The following is a 19,680-nucleotide window of genomic DNA, read 5'->3' as shown; positions in this document are numbered from 1 at the left end:
CTCTCAATCTCCTAAATTCTAGAGAGTATAAACCAAGTCTATCCAGTCTTTCTTCATAAGACAGTCCTGACATCCCAGAAATCAGTCTGGTGAACCGTCTCTGCACTCCCTCTATGGCAATAATGTCCTTCCTCGGATTTGGAGACCAAAACTGTACGCAATACTCCAGGTGTGGTCTCACCAAGACCCTGTACAACTGCAGTAGAACCTCCCTGCTCCTATACTCAAATCCTTTTGCAATGAAAGTTAACATACCATTCGCTTGCTTTACTGCCTGCTGCACCTGCATGCCTACCTTCAATGACTGGTGTACCATGACAACCAGGTCTTGCTGCATCTCCCCCTTTCCCAATCGGCCACCATTTAGATTAAAGCACAAGGCATTGGGGGTTCAGTATTGATGTGGATAGAGAACTGTCTGGCAAACAGGAAGCAAAGAGTAGGAGTAAACGGGTCCTTTTCACAATGGCAGGCAGTGACTAGTGGGGTACCGCAAGGCTCAATGCAGGGACCCCAGCTATTTACAATATATATTTATGATCTGGATGAGGGAATTGAAGGCAATATCTCCAAGTTTGCGGATGACACGAAGCTGGGGGGCAGTGTTAGCTGTGAGGAGGATGCTAGGAGACTGCAAGGTGACTTGGATAGGCTGGGTGAGTGGGCAAATGTTTGGCAGATGCAGTATAATGTGGATAAATGTGAGGTTATCCATTTTGGTGGCAAAAACGGGAAAGCAGACTATTATCTAAATGGTGGCCGATTGGGAAAGGGGGAGATGCAGCGAGACCTGGGTGTCATGGTACACCAGTCATTGAAGGTAGGCATGCAGGTGCAGCAGGCAGTAAAGAAAGCGAATGGTATGTTAGCATTCATTGTAAAAGGATTTGAGTATAGGAGCAGGGAGGTTCTACTGCAGTTGTACAGGGTCTTGGTGAGACCACACCTGGAGTATTGCGTACAGTTTTGGTCTCCAAATCTGAGGAAGGACATTATTGCCATAGAGGGAGTGCAGAGACGGTTCACCAGACTGATTCCTGGGATGTCATGACTGTCTTATGAAGAAAGACTGGATAGACTTGGTTTATACTCTCTAGAATTTAGGAGATTGAGAGGGGATCTTATAGAAACTTACAAAATTCTTAAGGGATTGGACAGGCTAGATGCAGGAAGATTGTTCCCGATGTTAGGGAAGTCCAGGACAAGGGGTCACAGCTTAAGGATAAGGGGGGAATCCTTTAAAACCGAGATGAGAAGAACTTTTTTCACACAGAGAGTGGTGAATCTCTGGAACTCTCTGCCACAGAGGGTAGTTGAGGCCAGTTCATTGGCTATATTTAAGAGGGAGTTAGATGTGACCCTTGTGGCTAAGGAGATCAGGGAGTATGGAGAGAAGGCAGGTACGGGATACTGAGTTCGATGATCAGCCATGACCATATTGAATGGCCGTGCAGGCTCGAAGGGCCGAATGGCCTACTCCTGCACCTAATTTCTATGTTTCTAGATAATAGTCTGCTTTCCCGTTTTTGCCACCAAAATGGATAACCTCATATTTATCCACATTATACTGCATCTGCCAAACATTTGCCCACTCACCCAGCCTGTCCAAGTCACCTTGCAGTCTCCTAGCATCCTCCTCACAGCTAACACTGCCCCCCAGCTTAGTGTCATCCGCAAACTTGGAGATATTGCCTTCAATTCCCTCATCCAGATCATTAATATATATTGTAAATAGCTGGGGTCCCAGCACTGATCCTTGCGGTACCCCACTAGTCACTGCCTGCCATTGTGAAAAGGACCCGTTTACTCCTACTCTTTGCTTCCTGTTTGCCAGCCAGTTCTCTATCCACATCAATACTGAACCCCCAATGCCGTGTGCTTTTAAGTTTGTATACTAATCTCTTATGTGGGACTTTGTCGAAAGCCTTCTGGAAATCCAGATACACCACATCCACTGGTTCTCCCCTATCCACGCTACTAGTTACATCCTCGAAAAATTCTATAAGATTCGTCAGACATGATTTGCCTTTCGTAAATCCATGCTGACTTTGTCCAATGATTTCACCACTTTCCAAATGTGGATGTTCTAATTGTCAGTGAAAATTGTGGATGTTCTAAATGGGACAGGTCTGAACCAACACCATTTTTTAAAAAATGACAAATTTTCTTACCAACATGAAGTGAAAATGGAAGGCTCTTTCATGTACCAACCCCGTAAACACATCTGAGCCACATCCACACTAAAGCATCTGATGAACTTTGGGATCAGAACTTAAAATTTACAATTTGCAGTCTCTGACCTCTGGTGCTGGTCCAGTTTTACTTTGGGTCACTGGTAATTATGAATGTTACTGATTGCTTTACGAATGAAGAGGAATAGGAAGTTGATAGAGTTGTTTTGCTTTGAGACAATCCTGGCCTAGAATGATGTTGTGAAAATTGGTGGTCATTTTTCAGCTGAAGGTGGCAAGACAATATTTTTCTTGGCACCAAGTAAAGTGAATTGAGCTGGCAGAAAGCTATGATCTTGACTTTGGAGATCTGATGTGGGGGCTACATAGCATTATCCAACAAACACTTTTTGGATGAAAAGGCGCAAAGTGCTGGAGAAGCTCAGTGGGTTAGGCAGCATCTTTGGAGAACATGGAGAGGTAACTTTTCTGATCCAAAACATTACCCATCCTTTTTCTCCAGAGATGCTGCCAGATCCGCTGAGTTACTCCAGCACTTTTTGTTTTGTAAAACCAGTATTGGCAGTTCATTTTTTCTACTTCTATGATGAAGATGGTTGTGAATGTTTCTGTTTTGCCTTTTACACTCTGATGCGATATCTGAATTTATTGGGAAGGGATGTACCACTGGAGTTTTGACTGACCCCCTTCTGTTCTTGAAAAACTAAAAACGGAAGATGTTGAAAATCTTAAACAGAAGAAGGAAAGTATGAGGGATGTGCAGCAGATTAAGCAGCAGATGTGGAGAGGATAAAGATGTTAATGTTTCAAGTCGATAACCCTCAGACGCTGCCAGATCTTTTGAGTATTCCCAGCAATTTTGGCTTTTATTTTGAATTTCCGGCTTCTGCTGGTTTTTGTTTTGCTTTTCAGTGATTTGGGTGTGTACTTGCCTCTCACTTAAAAGATTTCAATCCCACTACTGATTTTCAAAATATGCTAATAGAAACAACATCATTAGAGGTGCCATTGTTTTCTGAAGAAGGGAAGAGGAGTTATCACTTGATTTCTTGGCTAGTACTTTCGAGGTCAATATCACAGAAATAGTTACATGCCATCTTTGTATTGCTACTTAGATGAACTTGTTTTGTTGAATTTGGTTGTGGCATTTCCCATATTATGACAATGATCACGCCACAAAAGGAATCCATGGTGGTTAGGAGGGCCTTGACTTGCAATATATAAAAGTATACACATAGGTATTCTCTTCCACAGAAGACAGTGGAGGCCAATTCACTGGATGTTTTCAAGAGAGAGTTAGATATAGCTCTTGGGGCTAACAGAAACAAGGGATATGGGGAGAAAGCAGGAACGGGGTACTGATTCTGGATAATCAGCCATGATCATATTGAAAGGCAGTGCTGGCTCAAAGGGCCGAATGGCCTGCTCCTGCACCTATTTTCTATCTTTCTAAGTATATAAAAGTATAGGGAGGTTGTATGCAAGGTCATCAGGTCAAAGGGCGTGACGCACGGAGTAGCTCAACCCTGGAGTACAAGGCAGCTTCCGGCATACACTAGTAACACACGCAGCACGTCTGTTCTTAACTGTTAAAAACTGCCAAAATGGTCAATTTTTGCGCTGCAAAAGCATTGTGGAAATAGGGGTAACTGAGAGAAAACCGCCCCAATCGCTGCTGCTCACTGACTTGCAAAAGAGCAGAGTGCCGGTAGATTGAGGGCAAGTCCCGGCCCACGACTGCCCGGGCCTGTAGGGTGACTGAGCGCTCTGAACCTGAGCACCAAGGTGTAAGCGACGGAAGGAGCGCATCCCTCGGGACAGCCCCCACTCTCCCCCCGGGGTCAGTGCTGTCCGCCCACGGCCGCCCTCTGCCCCGTCTCCCTCTGCGTGGCCGCACTGTCACGGGCTGTGGGTCGGCACCGCACACACACGGGGCCGGGTGGAGCGGGGCCGCAGCTCCAGGCAGTGGACACACGGGGCCGAAAACCCAGCAATGTCCCAGTCAACTGCAGCAGAGTTGGGGACAGTCTGGCCCCTCCGCCCACCCAGGCTCATTGACTCGCTGAACCAGCACCCGACCCCCACACCGGGGTGATTCACCCCACCGACCCCCGGACACTGACCCACATATGGGGTGATTCACCCCACCGATACCCACACCAGGGTGATTCACCCCCCCGGACCACACATGGGGTGATTCACCCCCCCCCCGACACCCACATCGAGGTGATTTGCCCCCCTGAACCCCGACCCATACACGGGATGCTGGGACAGAAGATGGGCCCGCTGCACTGGCAGCCATAGTAAGTGCTTGCCTGACGTTCACCGCTTGTACTCCAGAAGGCGTTGCATGGCAACAGTACGGGTCAGGGGTTGTGACCTCGTCTGCCGTGCAACCTCCCTATGCATAGGCTGGATAGTTAGAACCATTTTCCCAGAATAGAAATATCAAATATTAGAGGGTATAACTGTGAGAGGGGCAACGTTTAAAAGAGACGTGTAAGACAAGATTTTCCAGAGGGTAGTTGGTGCCTGGAATGCAGTGAGATGACGGAGGCAGTTATGATAGTGGTGATTAAGAAGCTTTTAGAAAGGCACATGGAGATGGAGCGATGTCGATCACGTGCAGGCAGATGAGAGTAGTTTAAGTTGACAACATGCTTGGCACAGACGTTATGGGTTTTAGGGCTTTTCGCTTTGCCGTACAAATCAAGGCCATATCATTCTATTTGTTAATCTTGATGAAAGAAAGTTAAATAACATTTGTTCTGACTTGGTGGGATTGTAAAATTGAGAAGTAAATCCAATTAGTTGCAAATTGGTTTATTACAAATATGCAATACTTCATATTTATCTATTTTTCAGAGGAAAAGGACGACTGCAATGACACAGGGACTCATTTCTTTACGTGATGCAGAAGTTGCTTGCAAGAGGGCAACTAGCCTTGCTAAGAAATTTACACCTTCAGTTGCAAAATCATGGGACTATTGTGGAGATGGTTTTCAAGAATTATTACATAAGGAGGTAAGATAATTTAATATTGTTAGGTCGCAAATCTTGTTTTCTACTTCATTGGTGACTTTCTATTGCTTTCTATTTCTATCCTAATCTCAGCAGTTTTTTTTTTAAGCCATGTTTCAAATATGCACTTGTATCTATTGGTATTGTCTTTTATGAACTTCTGTCCTTTAATTGACATCTAATACAAGCCAACCCAACACTTAGTAATAAAATTAACATCTCCCATAAAAAACCATAACACCACAAAATGCCGGGAATTCGCAGCAGGTCAGTTGGCATCTATGGAGAGAAGAGCAGTTAATATTTGAGGCTGGTAGTCATCGGAACTAGTTAGGGGAAAAGTTAGAGATGGATCAAGTTTTAAAATGCAGAAAATGGTGTTAGGCAAAAGAAAACATAAAGTAAGGTTTAGAAATTGCTGTAGGGATTCAGTGGGTCAGGCAGCATCAATGGAGGGAAATGGACATTTTGGGAGAGACCCTTGCTGTGGACTGAAAGAGTAGAGAGAGATATCCAGTGTAAAGAGGTGAGGGAGGTGGGCGTGAGTTTGTACGCAATAGGTGGATCTAGGTGAGGGGAGTTGGGTTAATGGATGGAGTCAGGTTGGGGAGAGAGCCCTACAGAAAACAGGCTGGGGTATGAAAGGTGAAGGTGGCCAAGAACTGCAGATTACAGAATCTAATGAGCAAGGAAGGTAAAGTATCAGAATTAGAATTAGAATAGTACTTTATTTACCAAGTATGTTTTGCAACATACGAGGAATTTCTTTTTGCCAAGTCAGTCATTCAAATAAAAAGCATAACATAAACTGAGCTCAGAGTTTGATCACTAAAATCTTTAACCTGTGTAAAACACTCCTGAAAAATATTATTTTAGATAATGCAGCACAGTATTTTTAAAATGCAGATAAAAACATTAAAATATTTTCATTTGCTCTTTTTGGTATTAGTAGCGCCATTTTGAAAAAAAATTTGATCTGAAATGTGATATTTGAAATTAACGTACTTTTCCTACCCATGTCATTGAATTTTTTTAATGCTGAAATGCTATTCATCTCCAAATATTGTGTAACAGGATAAGAAATCCATGAGACAAGATTTAAAAGTAGTCCGAAACCTTGCACCTGCACTTCATTCTGCTGAAGGTAATTTTTCTAATTTCAAGTGCTTACTTGTACTCTCATTGAACATGCTGATTGTTATTAGAGTTGAAGTTTCAAGTATCTCTGTTTTATGGCAACAGTCTGTGGCTGTTGTTAGGAATTTACACACCAAGTTTCAGCTTTCAATTTGTATACAAAGGGCATCAAGATCACGCAGCTGCATTTATTCAGGAAGAGGTGCTAAATATTTTTTATTTTTATTTAATACCTCTCCAGCAATGGACACTTATCCTAATGTGCAGCACCACTACTGCTGAGATCAGGTAATTAAGTTTGGTCCAGTATGTGAACATGAAGCATTTGTTGTTTGTAGCATGGTGGTAGGTGAAACCACGAAAAAGTGGATTTATACCCCCTTTTCATCTTTTGAAACTTTAAATATATAAATGACATGTAGTATCTCTAAGAAAGTGGCAGCTCAATTATATGATTGCCAAATCTATTATTTGCAGCTTACTAAACCTGTTTCCCACTTATCCTGAGATAAGTATGCTCTGAGTTAAAATACACTATTTTGGATTATTTTGTTCCTTCATTAATACTTTTTCTGGTAAGAATGTCCACTTCTCTCTCCAAATAATTTATTTGTGACAGTTCTTGATAATAGTATATTAATACATGTTCAGACCAGATGAAATGCATCCACAAAAAAAGGAAGTTTGTGAAAATTATGAATTTTCCACATATTTCCATTGTAGTTTTAAAATTAAGGTGTTATGTTTTATGCCAGAGAACACAATCTCAATTATTACTTTCTTCGAAGTTAACATCTAGTTCCAACTAAAACATCATCTTTGATTTTAATACTCAAATGCACCATCAAGAGTGTATAGTAAGAGATATCATCTCCTCTCTCACCAAAAGCACTGTAGAGTAAACAAGGCATAGCTATGGGCACGCGCATGGGCCTCAGCTATGCCTGCCTCTTTGTAGGGTACATCGAACAATCCTTGTTCGAGGCGTACAGTGGTCGTATCCCCGAACTCTACCTCCGCTACATTGACGACTGCATTGGTGCTACCTCCTGCACCCATGCAGAACTCACTGACTTCATCCATTTCACCACTAACTTCCATCTGGCACTCAAAATCACCTGGACCATTTCCGACATCTCCCTACCATTTCTAGACCTCACTATCTCCATCGCAGGTAACAGACTACTGACCGACATCTACTACAAACCCACTGACTCCCGTGGCTATCTGCACTACACTTCCCATCCTGCTTCCTGCAAGGACTCTATCCCCTACTCCCAATTTGTCCGTCTACGCTGCATCTGCACCCAGGAAGAGGTGTTCCAAACCAGGTCTTTGGAGATGTCCTCATTCTTTAGGGAACGGGGGTTCCCCTCTTCGACTATAGATGAGGCTCTCACCAGGGTCTTCTCTACATCCCGTAGCTCCGCTCTCACTCCCCATCCCTCCCACTCGTAACAAGGGCAGAGTCCCCCTTGTCCACACCTTCCACCCTACCAACCGTCACATACAACTGATAATCCTCCGACATTTTTGCCACCTCCAAAGGGATCCCACCACTGGCCACATCTTCCCATCTCCTCCCCTTTTGGCTGTCCGTAGAGACCGCTCACTCCGTTACTCCCTGGTCAATTCGTCCCTTCCCACCCAAACCTCCCCCTCCCCTGGTACTTTCCCTTGCAACCGCAGGAAATGCTACACTTGTCGCTTTACCTCCCCTTCGACTCCATCCAAGGACCCATGCAGTCTTTCCAGGTGAGGCAGAGATTCACCTGCACATCCTCCAATCTCATCTATTGCATCCGCTGCTCTAGATGTCAGCTGCTCTACATCGGTGTGACCAAGCATACGTTTGGCGATTGCTTCGCCCAACACCTCCGCTCAGTTTGCATTAATCAACCTGATCTCCCAGTGGCTCAGCACATCAACTCCCCCTCCCATTCCAAATCTGATGTTTCTGTCCTGGGCCTCCTCCATGGCCATAGTGAGTCCCACAGCAAATTGGAGGAGCAGCACCTCATATTTTGCTTGGGTAGTTTACACACAGCAGTATGAACATTGACTTCTCCAATTTCAGGTAGTTCTTGCTTTCTCCCTCCTTCCCCTCCCCTTCCCAACTCGCCAACAACCTACTTATTCTTCTTCCCTTCTTCTCCCCCCCCCCCCCTCCACCCCCACATCAGTCTGAAGAAGGATCTTGACCCGAAACGTCACCTATTCCTTCGCTTCATAGATCTAGATGCTGCTTCACCCACTGAGTTTCTCCAGCATTTTTGTTTACTGTACAGTAACTTATAATAGGTCTTGAGGATCAAATATTGATCAAACAGTTGAACAACTGAGGGAAAGGAGGATTAAAAAAAAAATGTTAAACATGATTCAAATGGCAATAGTGAAGTTCCTTTGGCTAACTAACAATAAAGAACAGGGAATAGATAAGACTTTTTACCTTCCATCACAGTGAGGAGGTGTTTGGAGATTGACTGATGGATGTTTGTGTGAAACTGTGCTAATTGTGTGTTTTGTTTATTTTACTGTTATGACTGTAGGGAATAACATTTTGTTCAAACCCCTGTTTGTTTGAATGACAATAAAGGCAATTTGTATTTGTCTGTAACATTATAAGCAAACTCACCGGCCATTTATTTAATTCCTGTTTGTGGGACACTGCTGTGCACATATTAGTTAGGGCATTGACCTCCATCAGTGATTTATGTTAAAACACAGTTTATTGATGAAAAGCAAGAGATAAATGCAAATATATTCAGTGTTCTACTTTGTCTATTAACATAAAATGTATTTTTTAAAGTTATAAAATTAAATATTTGTGCCAAACCTATTATTATATTAAAATATATTCTGCATAATTGTATGTTTGGAACTTTTTTATGCCATATTAGATACAACAAACACTGGCAGTCAGAACTTGGAGGAAAGTGCAGAAATTGTGTGGAGTTCGAGTGAGAGTGATTTATCAGATGGAGAGGTAAAGACCAGTAATTCAAGAGTTACGGAGGAAAGAAGATCTGTTCTAAAAAGCCAGAGTACAGCAAACACCTCCCACAAGTACAGCTGCATGCTAAATTCATTAACAAGCAGTCAGTCCAGTGAAGGCAAGTAACTTTCTATCACTTCCCCAGAAAAATGTGATTATTTGTAAATTGCTAACAGCTAACTGCATTGAAGATCCTCATGTTTTACAAAGACTGTTCTCAGGAGGGAAACTTTGGTCTGATGTAATTGGAAGGATTAATGGTGAAAATAAGGCATAGCATTATGGGTGATTTCCACATTAATCAATTTTTTTATACAATAGCAAATGAGTCTCTAATATAATGATGAAACTGTTTAACTCTATCTTGAACAGAATAAGAGCTGAATGGGTGGCTCATAACATTTTCACCTGAATGGACTGTCTGATTTTTGCACGCATGAAGCATTCAGAGTTGTAATATTACATTTCTACATCGGGTAATTGTTTGCATGCATAACTTTTAAGGTTTTTGGTTTATTTCCAAATGATTGTTAGCCACGGTTTTCTGGTGAAAACATTTGATGATGTAAATATAATATCTTTTATTGTCATTGCACAGAGGTACAACGAGATTTGGTATGCAGCTTTCATCCGATATAATAACTTATTTAACTAAAAATTTAGACACCCAGTGAGACAAGATTAAAAAAAAAACCCAGTAAAACAGTATAAAGAGCAAATAGGTCTGTGCCGGTTCGATGTGCGATGTGACCATCCGAGGAAGACAGTTCATGGGATGGGTTGGGGGGGTGGTGGGCGGGGCACTCAGCAGGGCTGGTTCAGAGCAGCTATAGCTCTGGGGATGAAGTTGTTCCTAAGTCTGGAGACGCGGGCGTAGAAGGTCTTGTAACGTCTGCCGGAAGGTAGAAGTTCGAACTATTGCACGAGTGTGAGGAGTCTTTGTGAATGCTGACGGCCTTCCTGAGGTACCGTGTATTGTAGACAGGGCCGTCCTTAGGAGGTGCGGGGCCCAATTAGGAACATTTTTCATAGAAATATAAATAAATAATTATAAATGAGTCGCATGTCGTGAGCAATATGACAATTCGGGGGAGAGTTCCTTTCACAGCGTGTGGGGAGTCTAGCCAGGGGTAAAGTTGCGGGGAGGGCAGGAGCGTTGAGAAGGAGGGGGTTGGGTTCATGCCATTAATTCACTCACTCATCGCTGCCGCGGCGCTCTGGGCATCTAGCCACCGCATTGTGGCCGGGGAAGGAAGCAGCTCGCCTACGAGCGGCCTCCATCACCGGACAGCGGAACAGACTGCCATCTCAGCACCTTCTGCCGGCAGTGCTCTCCATCTGAACAGTGAGGGGACCAGCTCAAGAGCAAAAATCATAGAGCGGAGCGGGTCAGTGGGTGATGGATAACATCACAGCGGGCGGTGGAGCTTACTCCTTTGTCAGTGCGAACAAGGGATCAATTGAGGTTACTCGCACTGACATATGGAGTAAGCTCCACTGCCTGCTGTCCTGTTATCCATCGCCCGCTGACCCGCTCTTGAGCTGGATGATCCCCGGCCGACCCCCTCCTTCTCAACGCTCCTGCCCTCCCCGCAACTTTACCCCTGGACAGACTACCCACAAGCTCTGAAAGGAACTTCAGCACATTCGGAAAGTGGTGAAATCATTGGACAAAATCAGCATGGATCAGCAAAATCCCATTTATATATATCTATCTCAAACAACAGAGGTCTCAGCACAGATCTCTGCGGAACTCCACTGGTCAGAGACCCCCAGCCTGAATATTGTCCTTCCACCAGTATCAGTAAGCCAGTTATGAATCCATACAACCAAGTCACTTAATCTCCTGCATCTTAATCTTCTGGATCAGCCTACCATGGGGGACTTTGATCAAATACTTTATTAAAATCCAAATCGACAACATCTACTGTCCTAATTTATCACCTTCATCGTCCCCTGAAAAAAAAATTAATTGGCACCATCTGCTGCATGCAAAGCCAAATAAATGTCCATAATTAACCCTTTCTCATCCAAATGGGAGTAAATCTTATCCTGAAGAATTCTCTCCAATAGCTTCCCTACTAATGACTATACTTCACCGGCCTCTCATTCCCTGGATTCTCTCTACTTCCCTTCTTAAACAAAGGGACAAATTTAGCTACTCTCCAGTTCTACCAGATCTTACCTGAAAAGTGAGCTAGGGAAGACAAAGATCTTCATCAAGGCTCCCGTAATATCCTCTCTTGCCTCTCTCAATATAGATCTTATCAGGGTCTGGGGATTTAACCATCTCGAATGCTCTTCAAGAGCCCCAACATCCCTTCGTCCTTAATCTCAAATTACCCTTGCATATTAACATTCTCCATCTTGATCTCATTGTCCTCCATGTCCTTTTCCTTGGTGAAAACAGATGCAAAGTACTTGTTTAGAACGTTGCCTACTTCCCACTTGCTATTGGCAGGACTACATTGCAATCCCATTAGGGTGCTTGCACCTTTCTTATTTGTATAGCCTCAGCAGCTGAATCTTCCTGTACGTCCTCTCTAAGTGCTGCTGTGACAGTCTTCCTGATTAGTCGAGTAATACCTTCACCTCTTTTCCCTTCCTCTCATCACGTCTTAAACATTGAAACCCCAAAACATTGCCAGTCTGTCTCCCGATCACAACCCAGTTTTTGCAATGGCCATTGTAGTCCCAAGCACTGATTCAGGCTCTAAATTCATCTGTTTTCCCCACAATACTCCCTTGCAATGAAATAAACACACTTCTGCCGAACTGCATCACCTCCCTGCCTGTCGCTCCTTTGAGTCGTACTGATCCTTACCTCTAACTTCCCATCACCTTCCAATTTCTGACCCACTACTCTGGTCCCACCCACCCTGCCACTCTAGATTAAACCCAAGCGAGTAGCAGTAGCAAACCTCCCTGAATAATCATGGGAGCTGAGTTAGGTATTCCATTCCCATCCCTCCATCAGCTGGGAAATCTTGGGCTGAGCCCCTCAAATTGCAGGCAGGGCACCAGGATATCTGTCTGCTGACATTGGACTACATTAAGTTGGGGGTGGGGCTGCAACATAGACTGGGCAGCAGCCTTTGGGCTTCATTGACCTATTAGATGGAGATTGGGAAGGTGATTTACAGTTGGGGAATGACTCTTTATTCTTGATTTTCTTGAAGCCTAAAACAAGACCAATGTACTTTTCACACATCATCAGCCAATTCCAAAAACGTTGTTGGCTTTGAAGCGAATTCCATTCTGAAATCACATCACAAGTCTGCTCACAGATTTTAAAATATCCCTTCAATGTTCTTAAATATAATTTGTTTGTACTTTTCTTTTAAACAGAAGAGCTTGCAATTGACTGGGACAGTGTTAGTGATGATGAAGGTGAGATTTCGGACCAAAATGAGCGTTCATTGGACATACGATGTACTGATTCCGATGCTTCAGTGAGCAGTAAAGCGAGATGCAGAGAAAGTGCAACTCCGCAATCAGAATCATTAACAGTGAGTCTGATCAATTTGGTTATTTTATTTCATTCTTTAAAGCATTGTAATAGGGATTTTATTGGCCTAGCATAGAGTCAAGAGAGGAGATTAACGCAATGGAAAGGAAGGACATTAGCTTGGAGGACGTGGAATCGATATGGGTAGAGCTGTGAAACACTAAGGGGCAGAAAACGCTAGTGAGTATTGTGTACAGGCCACCTAACAGTAGTTGTGAAGTTGGGCATGGCATCAAACTGGAAATTAGAAATGCGTGCAACAAAGGTAAAACAGTTATAATGGGTGACTTCAATCTACATATAGATTGGGTGAATCAAATTGTCAGAGGTGCTGAGGAAGAGGATTTCTTGGAATGTATGCGGGAGAGTTTTCTAAACCAACATGTAGAGGAACCAACTAGAGAGCAGGCTATTCTAGACTGGGTATTGAGTAATGAGGAAGGGTTAGTTAGCAGTCTTGTTGTGCGTGCCCCCTTGGGCAAGAGTGACCATAATATGGTTGAGTTCTTTATTAGGATGGAGAGTGACATTGTTAATTCAGAAACAATGGTTCTGAACATAAAGAAAGGTAACTTTGAGGGTATGAGACGTGAATTGGCCAAGATTGATTGGCAATTAATTCTTAAAGGGTTGACAGTGGAAATGCAATGGAAGGCATTTAAAGACTGCATGGATGAACTACAACAATTGTTCATCCCAGTTTGGCAAAAGAATAAATCAGGGAAGCTAGTGCATCCGTGGATAACAAGGAAAATCAGGGATAGTATCAAAGCAAAAGATGAAGTGTACAAATTAGCCAGAAAAAGCAGCCTACCAGAGGACTGGGTGAAATTCAGAGACCAGCAGAGGAGGACAAAGGGCTTAATTAGGAAAGGGAAAATAGATTATGAAAGAAAACTGGCAGGGAACATAAAAACTGACTGTAAAAGTTTTTATAGATATATGAAGAGAAAGAGATTAGTTAAAACAAATGTAGGTCCCTTGCAGTCAGAAACAGGTGAATTGATCATGGGAAACATGTATATGGCGGACCAATTGAGTAACTACTTTGGTTCCGTCTTCACTAAGGAAGACATAAATAATCTGCCGGAAATAGCAGGGGACCGTGGGTCAAAGGAGATGGAGGAACTGAGTGAAATCCAGGTTAGTCGGGAAGTGGTGTTGGGTAAATTGAATTGATTAAAGGCCGATAAATCCCCAGGGCCAGATAGGCTGCATCCCAGAGTACTTAAGGAAGTAGCTCCAGAAATAGTGGATGCATTAGTGATAATTTTTCAAAACTCTTTAGATTCTGGAGTAGTTCCTGAGGATTGGAGGGTAGCTAATGTAACCCCACTTTTTTAAAAGGGAGGGAGAGAGAAAACTGGGAATTACAGACCAGTTAGTCTAACATCGGTAGTGGGGAAACTGCTGGTCAGTTATTAAAGATGGGATAGCTGCACATTTGGAAAGTGGTGAAATCATTGGACAAAGTCAGCATGGATTTACGAAAGGTAAATCATGTCCTACGAATCTTATAGAATTTTTCGAGGATGTAACTAGTAGAGTGGATAGGGGAGAACCAGTGGATGTGTTATATCTGGACTTTCAGAAGGCTTTCGACAAGGTCCCACATAAGAGATTGGTATACAAACTTAAAGCACACGGTATTGGGGGTTCAGTATTGATGTGGATAGAGAACTGGCTGGCAGACAGGAAGCAAAGAGTAGGAGTAAACGGGTCCTTTTCACAATGGCAGGCAGTGACTAGTGGGGTACCGCAATGCTCAGTGCTGGGACCCCAGCTATTTACAATATATATTAATGATTTGGACGAGGGAATTGAATGCAATATCTCCAAGTTTGCGGATGACACTAAGCTGGGGGGCAGTGTTAGCTGTGAGGAGGATACTAGAAGACTGCAAGGTGACTTGCATAGGCTGGGTGAGTGGGCAAATGCAAGGCAGATGCAGTATAATGTGGATAAATGTGAGGTTATCCATTTTGGTGGCAAAAACAGGAAAGCAGACTATTATCTAAATGGTGGCCGATTGGGAAAGGGGGAGATGCAGCAAGACCTGGGTGTCATGGTACACCAGTCATTGAAGGTAGGCATGCAGGTGCAGCAGGCGGTGAAGAAAGCGAATGGTATGTTAGCATTCATAGCAAAAGGATTTGAGTATAGGAGCAGGGAGGTTCTACTGCGGTTGTACAGGGTCTTGGTGAGACCACACCTGGAGTATTGCGTACAGTTTTGGTCTCCAAATCTGAGGAAGGATATTATTGCCATAGAGGGAGTGCAGAGAAGGTTCACCAGACTGATTCCTGGGATGTCAGGAGTTTCATATGAAGAAAGACTGGATAGACTTGGCTTGTACTTGCTAGAATTTAGGAGATTGAGATCTTATAGAAACTTACAAAATTCTTAAGGGTCGGACAGGCTAGATGCAGGAAGATTGTTCCCGATGTTGGGTAAGTCCAGGACAAGGGGTCACAGCTTAAGGATAGAGGGGAAATCCTTTAGGACCGAGATGAGAAAAAAAAAATTCACACAGGGAGTGGTGAATCTCTGGAACTCTCTGCCACAAAAGGCAGTTGAGGCCAGTTCATTGGCTATATTTAAGAGGGAGTTAGATGTGGTCCTTGTGGCTAAAGGGATCGGGGTATGGAGAGAAGGCAGGTACGGGATACTGAGTTGGATGATCAGCCATGATCATATTGAATGGCGGTGCAGGCTCGAGGGGCCGAATGGCCTACTCCTGCACCTATTTTCTATGTATCTATGAATGGAACACCATGTCTTAGAAACATAGAAAAATAGGTGCAGGAGCCGGCCATTCGGCCCTTCAAGCCAGTACGACATTCAATATGATCATGGCTGTTCATCCAAAATCAGTACCCCATTCCTGCTTTTTCAATAGACAATAGGTGCAGGAGTAGGCCATTCATCCCTTCAAGCCAGCACTGCCATTCAATGTGATCATGGCTGATCATCCACAATCATTACCCCGTTCCTGATTTCTCCCCATATCTTCTGACACCGCTATCGTGAAGAGCCCTATCTAGCTCTCTCTTGAAAGTATCCAGAGAACTGGCCTCCACTGCCCTCTGATACAGAGAATTCCACAGACTCACTACTCTCTGTGTGGAAAAAGTGTTTCCTCATCTCTGTTCCAAATGACTTACCCCTTACTCTTAAACTGTGGCCCGTGGTTCTGGACTCCCCCAACATCGGGAACACATTTCCTGCCTCTAGCGTGTCCAAACCCTTAATAATCTTATATGTTTCAACAAGATATCCTCTCATCCTTCTAAATTCCAGATTATACAAACCCAGCCACTCCATTCTCTCAGCATATGACAGTCCCGCCATCCGGGGAATTAGCCATGTGAACCTACACTGCACAACCTCAATAACAAGAATGTCCTTCCACAAATTTTGAGACCAAAAATGCACACAATACTCCAGGTGTAGTCTCATTAGGGCCCTGTACGTGCAGAAGGACATCTTTGCTCCTATACTCAATATCCTCTTGTTATGAACGCCAACATGCCATTCGCTTTCTCCTGCTGCTGTACCTGCAGGCTTACTTTCATTGACTGATGAACAAGGACCCCCACATTCCGTTGTACTTCCCCTTTTCCCAACTTTTAGATAATAATCTGCCTTCCTGTATTTGCTACCAAAGTGGATAACCTCACATTTATCCACCTTAAACTGCATCCACCTTTTCCCCATATCCATTGACTCCTTTAGCCCTAGGAGCTAAATCTAACTCTCTCTTGAAAACATCCAGTTAATTGGCCTCCACAGCCTTCTGTGGCAGAGAATTCCACAGATTCACAACTCTCTGTGTGGAAAAAATGTCCTCATCTCAGTCCTAAATAGCCTACCCCTTATTCTTTAACTGTGACCCCTGGTTCTGGACTCCCCCAACACCGGGAACATTTTCCCTGCATCAAGCATGTCCAATCCCTTAAGAATGGCGTATGTTTCGATAAGATTGCCTCTCATCCTTCTAAATTCCAGTGAATACAAGCCCAGTCGACCCATTCTTTCATCAAATGTCAGTCCCGCCATCCCAGGAATTAACCTGGTGAACTTAAGCTGCACTCCCTCAATAGCAATAATGTCCTTCCTCAAATTAGGAGACCAAAATTGAACACAATACTCCAGGTGCGGTCTCACCAGGGCTTGTACAACTGGTAGGAACTCCTAAACTCAAATGGCTGAAGAGAAGAGAACCTGAGGTCATTTTCTCAAGAGAAAGGGTCACTATTCTTGATTGAAATTACTCTTCTTTACTCAGTTTTACACATTCTCCAACTTAGTATCCACCATCTTCTGCGATAAATAATTACAAAAATTCATGACCATCTGAGTAAAGAGTAGTAAAGTAAAGTAGGAAAGAAGAACAGTTGTGATAAAGTTTATTTAATGCAACAAAAAAAAAATCAGGAGATGGGAATCAGGAATTAAACTGCAACTGAAGCAGGAGATCAACTATAATCATTTAGCACAGCAGGCTCAATGGACAGGATAGCTTGGCATTCTTCCATTTCTTATATCATTCGAAAACTGATGCTGAATTGCATGTTAATTGCATGTTAATCAGTTACTACTTTATTATAGTAACTTATCTCACCAGTTAGGTTGGACAGTGTCGCTGACAATGCTTTTAGAAATTGTGTAAGTGAAGGCAAGAGAAGCAGATTATGATTCTCAATTGTGAAATTAATTAGGATTATCTTTTATTATATAAAAGTCTGTGGCTGCTGCCTGCCGTTCGTCCGTCCGGCTGCCGCTGCCTTTCTTCCTTTTGATTCGCTGCTCCTTCCTATCAGCTTCCAACACACTTCAAAACAAAGTTGCAAGACAGGAGCACTCTGAACTTTTCACCGCAATGGGATATCACAGCAAGTGCTTCAACAGGAGGGAGAGGGCCAATTGGTATTGCAATTGGAACTGCTGCACAGGCAGGGGAGGTGAAATTTGATTATTTTTTTTAATCCACTGCTGAGGGAGGCAGGGGAGTGCTGGAATCTTACATTTGGGAACGGGTTCAGTTCCGCTGGAGGAGATGGGTGCATGGTGGAATATTGGGTTGGGGATCACACCATTGGGGGAGCAGACCCAACGGGTCTGCACTTGGTCTAGTTATATTTTAAAACTGTATGAAATTTTGAATAGACCCAATAATGGTGTAATTTTGCAACATCTTTGCAATTCAGATAAATGCAAGATGTATTGTGCAAAGCTATGTGCGACAACACTTGCAATGTTGTCTTTCCATGACCTTGCAATTAAAAAAAATAAACAATTAGCTACTGACGTTAAGAGAATTGACGCTTAGCATTGGGAGCTGGCGTAAAGAGGAATTTACTGCTGTATTTGGTTAGGACACTGGTTGATGTCTTATGCATATCAATTAGCACACCAAAATATTATTAATATTATTGGATTCTAAAAGTTGAAAAATATACATTTTGGTATTTGCATATAATGCATGACCATGAAGGTAGTTTCAAATTCTCTGAAAGCAACTCCGATATTGACAAGAGATCAGTAATTTGAGGAACAAGTGAAAAAGATGGATTGTTTGAGTTTTCTATACTTTTATTTTTCATCTGATTTGTTCTTTTTCCTTTGTTTGGCTTTTTGTTGGCTGGATCCTTCAGAATTTAATTGCTATTTGGTATCATGCTCAACATATTCGGCATGGGCGAGTTGGGGCCGTGCCTTTAACAATGATATATATATGGAGGCAGGTAGGGGTGGGAGAGTGAAGTTGGAAGGCAGATGTAGGTAGATGATCAATGGAAGCAAGCAGTAGAGAAAAGTAAAAGAGAAAATTAATAGGGAGGCTTCTGTGGGAGAGTGAGGAGAGAGAGGTGGGGTTTGTCGAATGGGTTGGTGATATGGTAATATGATGGGCTGGTGCTGGGGAGGTTCAGGCTGCCTCCGTTTTATTTTGATCTGACGTCTACCTGTGCATCTATTTTAAAGACCCTTAAAGTTGCCTTATTGCAGGCCTACTCAGGGTCTTGTTTATTTTGATCCAAGAGGTTGTTTTTTACTGCGTTGTTACACGTGAGAAAGTATTCCGTTGTTTCGGAAAGTGATACTCGGTGTTATTGGATGTAGAAATCCTTTTGAGATTTTTGTTTTCTTGCCTTTTTGGAAAATGTTGTGTCACCAGTGCTGCTGCAGTCCAGATATGTTTAAATTTACTTCCTAGATTCTGGCAATGGCAGCCCTTGTTAATTATCATCTTCCAGCAGCTGTCTTCACCGTTACCTTTTTTCCCCATTCGCTCCGTTCCATATGCCTCCTATATTTTTATTTTTCTCAATTCCTTGCTTACATTGAACATCCACCTACATCTGATTTCCAGCTCCACTCTCCTACTTCGACCTGGTTCCATATAGAATCATACAGCATTGTGAAAGGCACGGGCCCAATTTGCCCATGCCGACCATGACACCCCATCTAAACTAGATCCATTTTGCCTGCGTTTGACCCATATTCATCTATATCTTTGCTATCCATATACTTGTCCAAGTATCTGCCTCAATTACTTCCTCTGGCAACTCATTCTATATACCCATCACCTTCGGTGTGAAAAAATTGTCCCTCAAGTTCCTGATAAATTTTAGTCTAGTTCTTGACCTTCTACCCTGGGAAAAATGCAAGTCCTATTATTCCTACCACAGATGTTAGGCTTGCTGTCTATATTGCTGTCTATAACCACCACCAGTCACCGGCATCCCACCCATGTCTAATGATTCATATATCTCAGCCAGGAGATCTTAGCCTGCATTTTCCTCTCTAGCCTACCAGAGTGTTCT

At 43.1% G+C, this 19,680-nt stretch overlaps 1 protein-coding gene across 3 annotated transcripts in view; it reads left to right on the top strand.

Annotated features, from left to right (window-relative positions):
• spidr (scaffold protein involved in DNA repair) overlaps positions 1-19,680 on the top strand; it is a 247,077-nt gene that overhangs the window by 1,179 nt on the left and 226,218 nt on the right. For all 3 annotated transcript variants that reach the window (XM_055634117.1, XM_055634116.1, XM_055634115.1), the window contains exons 2-5: positions 5,058-5,216; positions 6,288-6,357; positions 9,251-9,463; positions 12,694-12,854. In XM_055634117.1, the coding sequence (XP_055490092.1) occupies positions 5,076-5,216; positions 6,288-6,357; positions 9,251-9,463; positions 12,694-12,854 (585 nt within the window). In that variant the 5' untranslated portion in view covers positions 5,058-5,075. The remainder of the gene's footprint in view (positions 1-5,057; positions 5,217-6,287; positions 6,358-9,250; positions 9,464-12,693; positions 12,855-19,680) is intronic.

This window comes from Leucoraja erinacea, chromosome 4 (genome assembly GCF_028641065.1).
Source record: "Leucoraja erinacea ecotype New England chromosome 4, Leri_hhj_1, whole genome shotgun sequence".
NCBI classification, from domain to species: domain Eukaryota; kingdom Metazoa; phylum Chordata; class Chondrichthyes; order Rajiformes; family Rajidae; genus Leucoraja; species Leucoraja erinaceus.
The sequence above is the reverse complement of the archived record's forward strand: the minus strand, read 5'-3'. Positions and strand labels throughout refer to the sequence as shown.